General features: G+C 45.4%; 1 protein-coding gene across 2 annotated transcripts in view; it reads right to left on the bottom strand.

Moving 5' to 3' along the window:
* UNC13D (unc-13 homolog D) overlaps window positions 1-12,659 on the bottom strand; it is a 2,023,528-nt gene that overhangs the window by 905,995 nt on the left and 1,104,874 nt on the right. For both annotated transcript variants that reach the window (XM_069654742.1, XM_069654741.1), the window contains exon 21: window positions 5,845-5,965. In XM_069654742.1, the coding sequence (XP_069510843.1) occupies window positions 5,845-5,965 (121 nt within the window). The remainder of the gene's footprint in view (window positions 1-5,844; window positions 5,966-12,659) is intronic.

Raw genomic sequence — 12,659 nt, 5'->3', positions numbered from 1 at the left:
TACATACCTGGAACTTCTTCCAAGGCTATTTAAACCCCACCCGAACAGCCACACGTGCTTCGCGTTGTTCTGCATCTAGCAGCTGGACGCTCACCGTGTCTGCTCCTGCATCCTGACTTCTGCCACGCCTGCCAGCATCCTGGATCACCTGCAAAGGAAGAGAAGAAGAGAACAGAAGAAGGAAAAGTCCTTACCTGCTAAAACCGCATCCCGGAGACATCTCGCCGACAATCCTGAAAAGGAAGACTTTTATTTAAAAGCTCATCGCGTCGATCGCTGCAGCGCCGCATTCCACTCACCTTTACAGGGCGCCTCCATGTTCAGCAGCGATCATCCGGATTCGCAGTCATGCCCCAGCGCCTAGGGAGAAAAAGACCCGAACAAAAGGTGAGAGAGAGAAGGGAATAAGGAAAGCTAAATCTCCATGTTAAGACTTACCTGTTGATTCATTCCCTCTCCATTTCGGGTCCGCGCCGCATCCTGGCATTTCCGGACCCCGGCCCCTAAGGGGAAAAAGAGACATCAGCGTTAATGAGCGAATGAAAAGACATTACCAAAAAACGCTCATTAAAGACTTACCTGATTTCTACAAGGATTTCACCTCTCATCTCGGGTCGGTGCCTGTTCCCCGGCATTCCGTTCCCCGGCCCCTATGGGGAAAAAGACACTAGCATTAGTACATTAATGCATGGACACAAGGGGAACCTCTTATCAAAAAACTTACCTGGAAGCCAAGCAAGTTTGGTTCTCACCAATCCGAAAATCCAGTGAAGTAACTGGATACCAACGCGCCCCTGCATCAGAAGCAGGATGGAGAGCTCGTCCTTCTAGACCCTAAAGTGAGACGCTACGAGGAATCACAGAAGGGTTTCGAGGAGGGTGAGAGGGGAAAGTGGGAGGCCGATTGCATTACCCCGCAGACAGTTAATCCCCTATTTTCGCCTACAGAAGGATACTTCTGCGAGTCAGACAAGCCAGTTTTGGGGGCCCGGTCCAGTCCGTCTTCCGAACCCTGCGCATCACCTTAGAAGGGGTCACAGCAGCGCGAACCAGGCCAGCGCCTCCGTGGGAGTCAGGTGAGCGTTACAATTATTATAACAGGGGACCTTAATATGCCCTGGGAGCCACAAGTAGATAGTAGTGTAGATAGAGAGGGCCCCAGGGTGGACCTTCAAAGGAATTGAAAGACAAAATGGACAGGCTGGCTCTGGTAGATGCCTGGAGGGAAAAGAAGAGATCCTCCTCGAGGATAGACTACATGTGGATCTCACGGGGCATACTCGGATCCGTAGCAGAAATGGACGTAGGGGCAATAGCTCTGTCAGACCATGCGCCCGTAACAATTACATTAAGGAGAAGGGCCAACTCCCATGGGATCTGGAAGTGGAAATTCCCCATCATACATATTCAAAGACGGGATAGTTAGGGAGGAGATAAGCTGGGGGACACAAGCCTGAACTCGAGGTGGGACGCATTTACATTTAAAGCCATGATCATAGGTCAGCTTATCGCAGTGAAAGCCAAGAGGGACAAGGAAAAGAGGCAGCTGCAAAGGGAGCTAGAAAGCAAGCTGAAACAGGCCATGACTAGAATGAGGGTTGGGGCTACTGGAAAAACTAGGAGGTAATACAGACAAGGCCGATAAGAAGCCCACTGGAGGTGTTGCAAACAAGGGAAGCAGAACGGGCCCTGCTACACCTCAGACATAAATACTATGCAAAAGCCAACAAAGATGACAGGATGTTAGCCAGGCTTCTAAGGAAGGAAGAAGGAGACAGAACAATTATCAAAATTAAACTAAGTAAGGGGGAGAGCACCAAACAGTCAGATTCAAAGAGAATTCACATAATTCTATAAGCAGCTATACAAACCAGAGAACCCCAGAAGATCTTACACAACTAAAATATTTAGAAGGCTTACACCGTCCAACCATAACACCCTAAAAGCCCAGAACCTCGAACAAGATATAACAGCTGAGGGGGTGCGTAAGGCAATCACTTCAATGCCTAGTAATAAGGCTCCAGGACCTGACGTCTTTACGGCAGATTTTTATAACATTTTTAGAGAACAGCTAACCATGAAAAAAGGTTCCAATCTAAGAGCCTGTTGCTCACCGTCACAGCATGAAAAAGGGAAAACTCTGAGAAAAATCGTCCCCACCGTCAAAAGCAGCACAGGGCAAGAATGGATGGGCACAAAAGGAGTAGCCATAAGAAAATTGAAAAAAAATGTAATAAAAGATTGAGATTGAGATTGAGATCCTAAAATGGAACTACAAACGACCATGGCTTGGAACAATTACAAAACACAAGGAGGAAAGTATCCATTAGAATCACAGCTCTGCACTCTTCACTAGGCTTGCTTAGTACAATATGCTTCCTGGTCTCTGGTGTTTTGAGAATCAGCCCTTTTCTCCCTCTATGCTAGTGAGTTTGTTCATATTGCCCCATGAATCAGCACACAAGTTCACTAAATGTTGACCCAGGAGAAGCTTAATAATAGAAAGAATTCTCTGGCACCAAATGACCAGCTTTTATGAGAAGAATTGTGGACAAGTCTCTAGCTGTGCTGCTATGCTATGCCCATGAAGAGCATGTCAGTTGAGACTTTCGCTGCCACCTTATCCCCCCCTCCTCCTCTGGCTGACTCACACCCTGACACAGCCCTGTCCCTTCTCTACTCTTCGATTTCTGATACTCTTGATGCTCTTGCCCCTGTCATGGGGATCCGCTTGAAGTCCAAAGACAAGTGCAATTCCTGGTATGACTCTGACCTAGCTACACTTAAATGTAAGTGTAGGGAGGCGGAGAGGAAATGGAGGGCTTCTTGTTCATCCTCTGACAAACTGGCCTGTCGCCTGCTCCAAAGGCAATACCGACTCTCTGTCCGTACCAAGAAGAGAGTCCACATTCAAGCCCGTATGTCTGCGGCATCTAAGAACTCGGCCGAACTCTTTAAAATATGCAAGGAGCTGGCCAACACTGCTGCAGTCTCTACCCCTCCTCTTGCCTCCCAGGGTCTCTGCAATGACCTTGCCTCTAACATTATCTCAAAAACCCAGGACATCCTGTCCACCCTCTCCTCCCCCTCTTATCCCCTCTCAGTCTGTGCTTGCTGACCCTCCTTCTACCACCCCCATCCTCTTTCTCATCCTTTCCTCGTTTTTCCCCTGATGAGGTCGCTAGACAAGTCCGATCTATGAAAACCTTATCAAAATAGGTTCATCCATGTTCCGCTAAAACTATCATGGACAACATTGATACCCTTGCTTGGGCCCTTGCTGATTTTTGTAACCTCTCCTGTGCCTCCGGATCCTTACTCTCCCCTCTTAAGCACTCCCTTGTGTATCCTCTTCTCAAGAAACCCACAGCTGATCCTTCTTGCCCGGCTAACTATCGCCCAATTTCCATTACTTCCTTTCTTGGTAAACTCCTGGAAAAACTAGCCATCTCTCAGCTTAACGTTCACTCCGATTCTGTTGGCTCTCTCCATGACCACCAGTCTGACTTCAGATCTGCCAGAAGCATGGAAACTACTCTCCTGAACATCCGTGAAGATCTGCTTTCCAACCTTGACTCTAACATTCCCTCTGTCCTCATGCTAGTTGATCTCTCTTCTGCCTTCGACACGGTCAAACATATCACCCTGCTCAACCGTCTCTGTGATAACCTGAGTATCACTGATCAGGCTCTGGCCTGGCCGACCCCTTTCCTCTCTAACCGATCCTCCCAGGTCCAACTTAGGTCCTTCCTATCATCTATCTCCCTCTCCACCTGTAGTGTTTCCCAGGGGTCTAACCTCTCGCCCTGGCTTTTCAACCAATACCTGGCAACTCTCGTCCACTGAATTGCCATTTCCTGCTCAAATTTCTAGTGCTACGACACTCAACTCATTTTCAAGCTACCTGCGGCCACCTCCTCTCCTTCTCTAATCTCTGATTGCCTAACTGCCATTCAAGCTTGGTGTGCCGCCAATGATGTTTGTCTAAATGCCAATAAGACTGAGATCCGCCTCATCGGTACACCTTCACCAACCTTTCCTCTCACTCTCTGGCCAGCCTCCCGTGGCCCTCCTCCGACCCCTACCTGTGAGGCTAAGAACCTCTGGGCCATCTTTGACTCCACACTCTCCTTCTCCACCCACATCTCAGATGTCTCTAAAATGTCAAACTTCCTACTGCACCTCCTCCGAGGTACTCTGCCTTTCCTCTCCTTCCCCCAGAAGCTCATGGTCTCCCAAGCTCTGGTTCTCTCCGGGTTGGACTATTGTAACAGCTTCTTTCTAAATCTACCTGCGTCTACTCTCTGCCCTCTACAACTTATCCAGAGCAGGACTGCGAGACTTGTCCTTGGCCTCAAGGTCTGGGATTGTATCTTTCCAGCACTGAAATCCCTTCATTGGCTCCCAGTGGATGGAAGGATTAAATTCAAAACCCTCTGCATTGTCCGCAAGGCTTTCTGGGCCCTGGTTCCAAAATACCTTCAACTATCCCTCCGCAAATACCTCCCCTCTTGAGCTCTTTGCTCCTCTACTTCTAACTCCCTCAGGGTCAGTCGTTTTCCTAAAAAACAAGCTGGGGGTAGATCTCTATCTTCGCTGGGGCCTCCCTTTGGAACAGCCTACCTGCCACTCTGAAACTTGAGAAAACCCATCTCCGGTTCTGGAAGCACCTCAAGTGCCTCCTCTTTGCTTCTGCGTTCGTTCCCCCTCTTCCTTGCTGATCTGTCCCTCTTGGCACCGTGCACCTGGCCACCCTCTGTTCCCCTGGGCCCAGGTACCTGCTCACCTTGCCACCCTCCTGCACTGCCTCCGGGTCACCCCTTGTACTCGGGACTGTGTCTGTACCCATACAGTCCCCCGCCACCCCCTTGTTCTTCTTTCTGCACTTATCAGACATACCCAGTCTGCTGCCTTAAATACAGCACTTGCCACTTGCTGGCTGCACTACCACTGTTCATTGCCTTTATTATCTATTTATTTTTATTTATTCTATTTATCTGTTCTCCTCTGCTCCGCTCTTTCCACCTCTCCCCCTTCCATGCACTTCTCCCCTTTCCCTTTCCCATGCACTTGCACATTCTCAATGTCACTGGGCCTAGTAAAATCGCTGTTTTGTCTCCCCCGTTCGCCTCCATTGCCTTGTCGCGCTCAGAAACACTTGTGTATGAGCGCGATATAAATAAATGATCATATCATATATCATATGTCTGAGGGGGTTCAATGTGCATTGGGACATATGACTGTTAAAGGTAAGCACTCACAACACTCTGGCACATGCACTCCAGTTGGAAGACAAGTTCTGCAAATACATATTCCCTTTGAAGCCCTCACTTTCATATGCATGGCCTTCTGACTGGTATCATCACCTGGAGGGGCACCTTCCCTGGAACGTCAAATCTCCCTGCTCAAATGAGCCTTCAGCACTTAGAGAAGTGAGATTGCATCCTCTATCCCCCAAACCTTTCCTGCCTCTGACAATTCAATTTCTGACTAGCTTTCCAAAGTGAAATACATTGCGGGTATACAGGTATGTGGGTATACGGTTGGGTAAAGTTGTGGTATGAAGGAATCACTTGCACATATTTTGTTGGAATAGAAAAGTAGGAGTGAAGATGACTCTTTCATCAGGATCACCACCTGGGAGCTGCACCATGACAGTTTAGTCTGTAGTGTGCCAAATGCATTTGATCTACATAATCCTTGTCAAGAATGTCAGACCTGTATCTAGGCAAAGCTCCTGGACTACTTCCGACTACAGGACTGTGATAACTAAATATGTAGTTTAAACTCCACTGTCAAAACCAGCCTCAGTATGAGTGGCCCTCTCTTGAGCCTCAAACATACCTGATCCATCTTTATGGCTCGCTGCACCCTCTCCTGGGCAGTTGTGTAAGCTTTCTGGAGCCAGCTGGGTAGAGCAGCACTGAACAATGTGTGGAAGGTGGACAGCACAATGTGGGTATCACTGGGGAAAACAGAACAGCAAGTTAATGGTATAGCTTGGGCTCCAAGCACTGCATCACCAGGCCCTTCATCATTAAATATACACATAAGAGAGAAGCGGACAATGAGGGTTACTCAGACATTAAGGAAATGTTTAACGCATTTTATATTTATTTTATTACACTGACTAAAAGTTAAACTAGCCTCAGGAAGCAGCAGAATATTGTATAAATATTGGACGATAACAATGTATTAAAGTGACAAAAGTAAATTGGTGTATGGTGGGGTGCAACTTACATTTGCGTTGGTAAACAAAACTGCAATTTCTTTTTTTTCAATTTTGCATTGTTTATTACATTACCATACAAGAAACTACAACTTCCCTTAAAGTTTCTTTAGTGAATATGGGAGACATTACTCACAGTAATCGTATTTCTGATGCTTGTATCTACTGAGATTCACATCCTATGCATAGTCCGACATCTAGTGGTAGCTTTGGAGTATTACAGTTTTTGTTTTCGAAACGCAAAAAGGGACATCGACAGGGCGTGCCAGTAACACTAACCCTAGTGTGACGTCTACTGTACCCATGGTGCTTCACGCATCGAGGTCCCTCAGATTGTTTAGTTTCTGACATGAGGTTGCATGAAGTATAGGGTAAGTACAAGTGTAGTAAGGCAGATTTATAACAGATGAAGCCCAGAAAAGTGGTGGGTTGTGAGAAGGTACGGTGACAAACAGATGTTTCAGCACTGCTTGTCCCACCTCGGAATCTGCTTCAGAATGTGTATCAATGTAGTAGTGCTGAGTAAAAGTATGTATAGAGCTTCATGTAGCTACTTTGCAAATGGCCTCCAGTAGGACGTTTGCGATAAAGGCCAAGGTAGCTCCTGTACCTCTGGTGGCGTGAGCTCTTGGTGTGAAAGGCAGTGTTTTATTTGACGGAGAGTAGCAGAGCTGGATGCATCAGACTATCCACCTGGAGAAGCGTTTTTGGAAATGTTGTTTCCTTCCCTGCCCGGTGCTATGAAGACAAACAGTTGCTCTATTTTCCTAAGCGGTCTGGTCTTGTTTACGTAGTAAAGGACCACCCTCCTTACATATAGTCTATGGAGTTTTTTTATCAGCTGAGCCTGATGGATTTTGAACGAAAGCTGGTAGTTCGATGGACTAATTGACATGGAACTTACAAATGAACTTAGGTGAAAACCTAGGTTGCGTTCTTAATACCAGTTTGTCATTGTAGATAATAAAGAAAGGATTTTGCACTGACAAAGCGTGTAGTTCACTGACTATTCTTATGGAGGTGATAGCCACCATAAAAGCTGTTTTATATGTGAGGCGTTTAAGGCTGGACTTGTGCATAGGCTCAAAGGGGGGTCCTATGAGCTTTGCAAGTACTACATTTAGGTCCCTCCCAGCAGACCAATTCTCTTATCAGTGGGTTCTTTTCAAACTGAAAAAATGTCAAAATGTATTTTCTATCACATACTACTGTATGTAAGGAATTTACACTCATACGGTGAAGAAAATCTAGCTTGCCTGAACAAGATAACTTGGCATTAGAACTATGTACTTGCCATTAAACCTCATTAAGACCTTCAGATGGCATTATGATCCTTAGATACTTTTATATGAATGTTGCGTTAGGTATACCGAACATGTAGAAATGCTGATTACCATGACTGGATCTGCCCTGAATAATAGTCACTTTGTCTTTGACAGGCAACTGTAAAGAAAAGCTACACAGATGATACGGTCTTACTTCACCATACTCCACTAGGTCTGCAACGTGCCATAGACATCTTGGCCTCCTTTGCTGAAACCAATTATTTGAAGATCAACCATACAAAATCTAAAGTGATGCAAATTTTGGCCAAAGGCCATCACCCCGCCACAAATAGACGGCATTTTAGGGGAACCAAATTAGAAGTAGTTAAGACCTACACTTACTAAGTCTCCCTTTTTGTAGTGCCTCCCAAGCCTCTGTATACTATTCCTATATTAAAGTAAAAGTTATGTGTTGATGGCTAAGCGTAAATGGTTTTATTAAAAGAGCTGGTCGAGACACGGTAGAGGGGCTGTTGGAAATGTACAAAAAGCGATTGTCCCGTGTACCCTCTATGGGTTAGAGACCATAACAGAAAAGCATGTGGGATGGCTGAATCCTTTGGAAGGGAAGATTCTTAGGTCACTTCTGGGATTGCCAATGGCAGTACCCACTGTGGCAATAAGAATGGAACTGGGTCTCACATCACTATATACCTTGAGAAAATTGATCAGTAGCAAATTGTATTAAAAAATAAAGCATACAGGTGGGTCTATGTACCCCCCTGGAATTCTATCTATCTTTGAGGCCCAATTGTGCTTCCATAAAGCTAATTCAGCATGTGGAGATCTAGTTACAGCCATGCAAACCCATTTAGAAAATATTGGGCTGGCCTCTTTTGAACAGGATTAGATTGGGAACCATGCGTACAAACCTAAGGCAAAATCACATACATAGGATAGAGTTAGATCTATGGACTCTCTCACTAAGGAAAGACGGTATGGGGAGTTTGTAGTACAGAGATTTTAATATCAAAAGGCGTGTAGTTACTTGACTAAAGTCTGTTCGCATACACTAAGACGGTTCATTCTGTACTCGCACTTTAACATCCTCCCAGTGATGGAGTATGTGGGTGTGTGGCAGAAGGTACATAGAGAAAGGAGATTATGTTGGTTGTGTGCGAATTGTGTAGAGACTAGCAGACATGTTTTAACTGCATGTGAGAAGGCTGCATATTTGTATTCAAAGGGGTATGAATGTTTCTGTACATCACCAGGATCGATTTAATGTGACCAGTTTTGGTCTACGATCATGGCGGCAGAATCCTTGGTTATTACTGCCGCAACAATGCATGTATGAGAGAAGATTCAGCCCTGACTACTCAATAGGATAAGTAAACAGCAAAAATCTTAGGGGGCACCCTATTACTAAATTAGGTTGTCCAGGAAACGGGTGAGAAATACCTTGGAACCCACGCATGAACATGAAATCATGATGAACACTATAGGAAAGATGATCTTCTATGGATGCATTGGATTGTTTTTATACTTTGTAATGAGGTGTTTTTACTATAAGTTGATGATGAAATGTTAAATTAATTGTATTTTGTACATGCAAAAGGCTTAATTCAGTTAGCCATAAGCATTAAATAAAAAAAAAGAAAAGCTACAGCAGCAAAAACCATCTTCTACCACCATGCTCATCCCAGAAACACTTTACCATGGGAATTGACCTGAGTGCTGAGTAGGCCCTAGCGGTATCCAGTGATAATTGAGATAACAGAGAAACAAAAACAGAGAAAAAAACATTGAACATTTGTAAAAATACATATGGGGCTGGATTAAGGGGGTCCAACGGGTGGGAATGGGGTTGGGGGTTGGTTTTAGTACATAGATAAACCAGGGTTTATGCCCCCCACCCAAAAAAAAGAACTTTTGATATTTTTTCACTGTTATTGTTTTCACTGAAAAAGCATTTTCTGTTATGTATTCTCTGTAATCACATAGAACCGACTCTTAACAGTTACAATATCAATGTGATCAGGAGTACGAGGTTTTTAGCACAGGGATACAAACTTGACAGTTTACATCAATAAATACTGAAAGTGGATGGGTTGAATAGAGAGGAACTGGTTACATCAAAAATGAAATCAATTATGAACCTAGATGCTAATGAAGACCCTCAATGTTATATTATAAAATACACACAAGAAAGCCTGAAAGTTGTACACATTTTAAAGAAATACTGCTGTTTACTGACTTTGGAAACATATATTATCTAATTAATTGTAAAAAGACCCCAGATATGTTTCGGTACAGCACTTAAATGCTCCTGAAGATCTATAACATTTTGTTATAGACTTATAGATAGGGGGAGGGGTCTTTATCATGGGATAATGATGCACCAAAAGTTATGGCACGAGGGAAACCTTCCGTACATGCAAGAAGACTGAAAATGCAGAAGTTGGTGTCCTGTAACACAAGCTGAAGATCATCTAGGTTCCAAGGATGCACTCAGAAAAGCAAGGCTGCAGCAAGGAAGCCCAGGAGAGACATGCCCAGTTCATCGGTTAGTCCAGGAGCACTTGCAAAGGCACAGAAGGTGCAGAACATCCCAAAAAGGGGGCGAGACTGGTTGTTCTTACCGGTCCAGGGTTCGAAGTACCAACAAGGGTCTTCTTGAGATCAGGCATATGAGACAGTCTGCTGCAGGGGTCATCCTCAGGTCGTCAGTGGGCTGCTCTTTTTCATAGAGGACATGGCTCCAACGATTAACTGTCAAATACCTTCAGGAGCCCGCCCTTAATCCAAGATTCAGGCTGGGGGCATGCCCAAGCCCAGCAATAGTAAGGATATGCACCATTCAAACAGGCAGTGGCTATCCAATCATGAACAACGACTGGCCACAATATCTGCCTAGCCACAGACATTTAGGCGCCCAAATGTGAATTCATTTGATTTGAGTTACTGAATTTAATATAGCACTTTCGCCAAAGCGCTACACATTAAAATGCGTTAAAAGTAGTAACACAGAAATGGTAACATAGAAATCAACAGAGTACATGCAATATGGTAGCGTGAGTAAATGGGTTTTCAAGGCAGTACGGAATAGTTGAAAAGAAAGGGGTGAGGAAATAGAAAGAAGAAGGGAGTTCGAGAGGTTTGGGGCAAGCAGTGAAAAGGAGCAAAAACGGGATAAAGCACGAGGAGGTTTGGGAACAGAAAGATGGTAGAGATGCTGTGAATTCAAGGAACGAGTGGGGGTACAAAAGCAGACAAGAGCAGAGAGATAGGAAGAGGGGAGTCTATGGAGATATTGTGCACAATGCAAATAAAATGAAATAAAAATCGATTTTCGAAAGAAAGAAGAGAGGCAGAATGAAGATGGGTTGAAATAGAAGTATGAGGAGGGAAAGAAAACATAAGACGAGTGGAGGAGTTAAAGACTTTTCGAAAATGTTTGCCTGCAAAAGCCACAGCTTTCCACGGGAAAGAGCATTCCATATAAGGCATTTCCTGACCTGAGATGGCAGAAAGAAGGCCAAAGGACAATATGGCCAAAGGACATGCGAAGACCCTGTGGTACAACCATCTTAAGGTGCTAGCCACCCTTAGTAGCCATTTGCAGTGAATTCCAAAGTGCACTAGTAAAAATACCAAAACATGGTAGACAAATAATGATATTCTGTGCACCACACACCTGGTGTGCATGTAGGACTGTTGTGGCGCCCCGGGCAACTGGCTGGATCACCCATGCCTGTAAATGGCTCTGCGTGGATATGCATTGGGTGGGGTCACCTTATACATGGCCATGTCCTGACATCTTATCCTGTCCATTGGGCCCATCTGAGCTAAGAGACACATACTTTGGTTGGTAATTTACCCTAAGCTTTGCCAGGGTTGGGGGATTCAAACTAACCAGCTTGTTCTTGGCTGCTTGCACCAGCCTTCGCTCCATCGACTCCCTCGATCCCCTCCATGTGGAGGCTGGAGCTGACCCATAGGGTCAGAGTAAGGGGCTCTGTGGTGCTGCCTCGTGTGGCCAGTGACACCTGTCAGTGTTGTGAGAGGAGGCTGAGGAAATTCCATTGCTTGCGACAGTCTTGCCATGCCCAGTGCTGTCACTTTCTGGCTGATGGATGCTCAGATTCCTGACTTGCACTGCCCTGATGTTTTGCGGTGGCGCGTGCCGTGTAATTCATCTAAATGGCCCACCATCTCATCAGTGAGGACCTACAGTTTACCCTCACTGAATTTGGTCTTTCCCAGCCTGTGTTCAGGCATCTTGCCTTTTGATATGTCCTGGGACATGGTTCCTGTGTCCTGTTGCTGGGTTTGGCTACAGGAAGTGTTGGATACAGATTGGATTGAGTTTTTCAAGATGGCCAACAAGATGCTTCCTGTTGCAGGGAAGACGCTGTTTCCACCGACGGTAATCCCACCAGTGTAATTAGCATATAGTCACCTGCTTTAACGGTAATCTGCCGTATTTGGGCGGGATTAATATTGGCGGACCTGTTGCTGCAGAAATTCCGCCGGATGCATTTACTGTTACTGTCAATGGTATCTGCGTGCTCCTGACAGGTTGTAATATGGTGGTAATTACGCTGGCCACCACAGCGTTAACGGTAAATCCGCCCGACGGAATTTCCACCTTATGACTCCCTTTGTGAATTTCTCGTGCTGTTACAATTGCACACATCATTTTACAGAGAAGTGCTGTTAAGATACTTTGTACCTTTTTCTGTATTGGCTATTTGGTTATTTTTACAATGTGCCTAGGACCAGCTGGTAATTCCCCGTGCACTGCCAGGGCCAATGCTGTGACTGCATGCAGGGGTGGGCTGTACACTGTGCATGTAATCATGCACAGCTGTACGAACTTGCATGTGCAGCACCCATGTGTCCTGAGAAAGTCCACGTGGACCCACAGCCCAACTGTATAGACAGGAGGCCGTCTTGGCAGCAGAAGGGGCAAAGTGCACCTGCCTATGGGGTGTACACCCCCAGCAGCAACTATGCCCACTTTGTCGTGGTTATATGGAATGGCCCCTAAAAAAACATACTCCTCTATCTACATGTGTGGGATGTCACTCCACTAATTAGCAGGTGTGACTAGCAAGCTAACATATAGGTATGCATGATGACTGACAGTGTATCAAAGGTCC

Source organism: Ambystoma mexicanum, chromosome 3q (assembly GCF_040938575.1).
Source record: "Ambystoma mexicanum isolate Mex_15411 chromosome 3q, UKY_AmexF1_1, whole genome shotgun sequence".
NCBI classification, from domain to species: domain Eukaryota; kingdom Metazoa; phylum Chordata; class Amphibia; order Caudata; family Ambystomatidae; genus Ambystoma; species Ambystoma mexicanum.
This window is presented reverse-complemented; position numbering and strand designations above follow the sequence as displayed.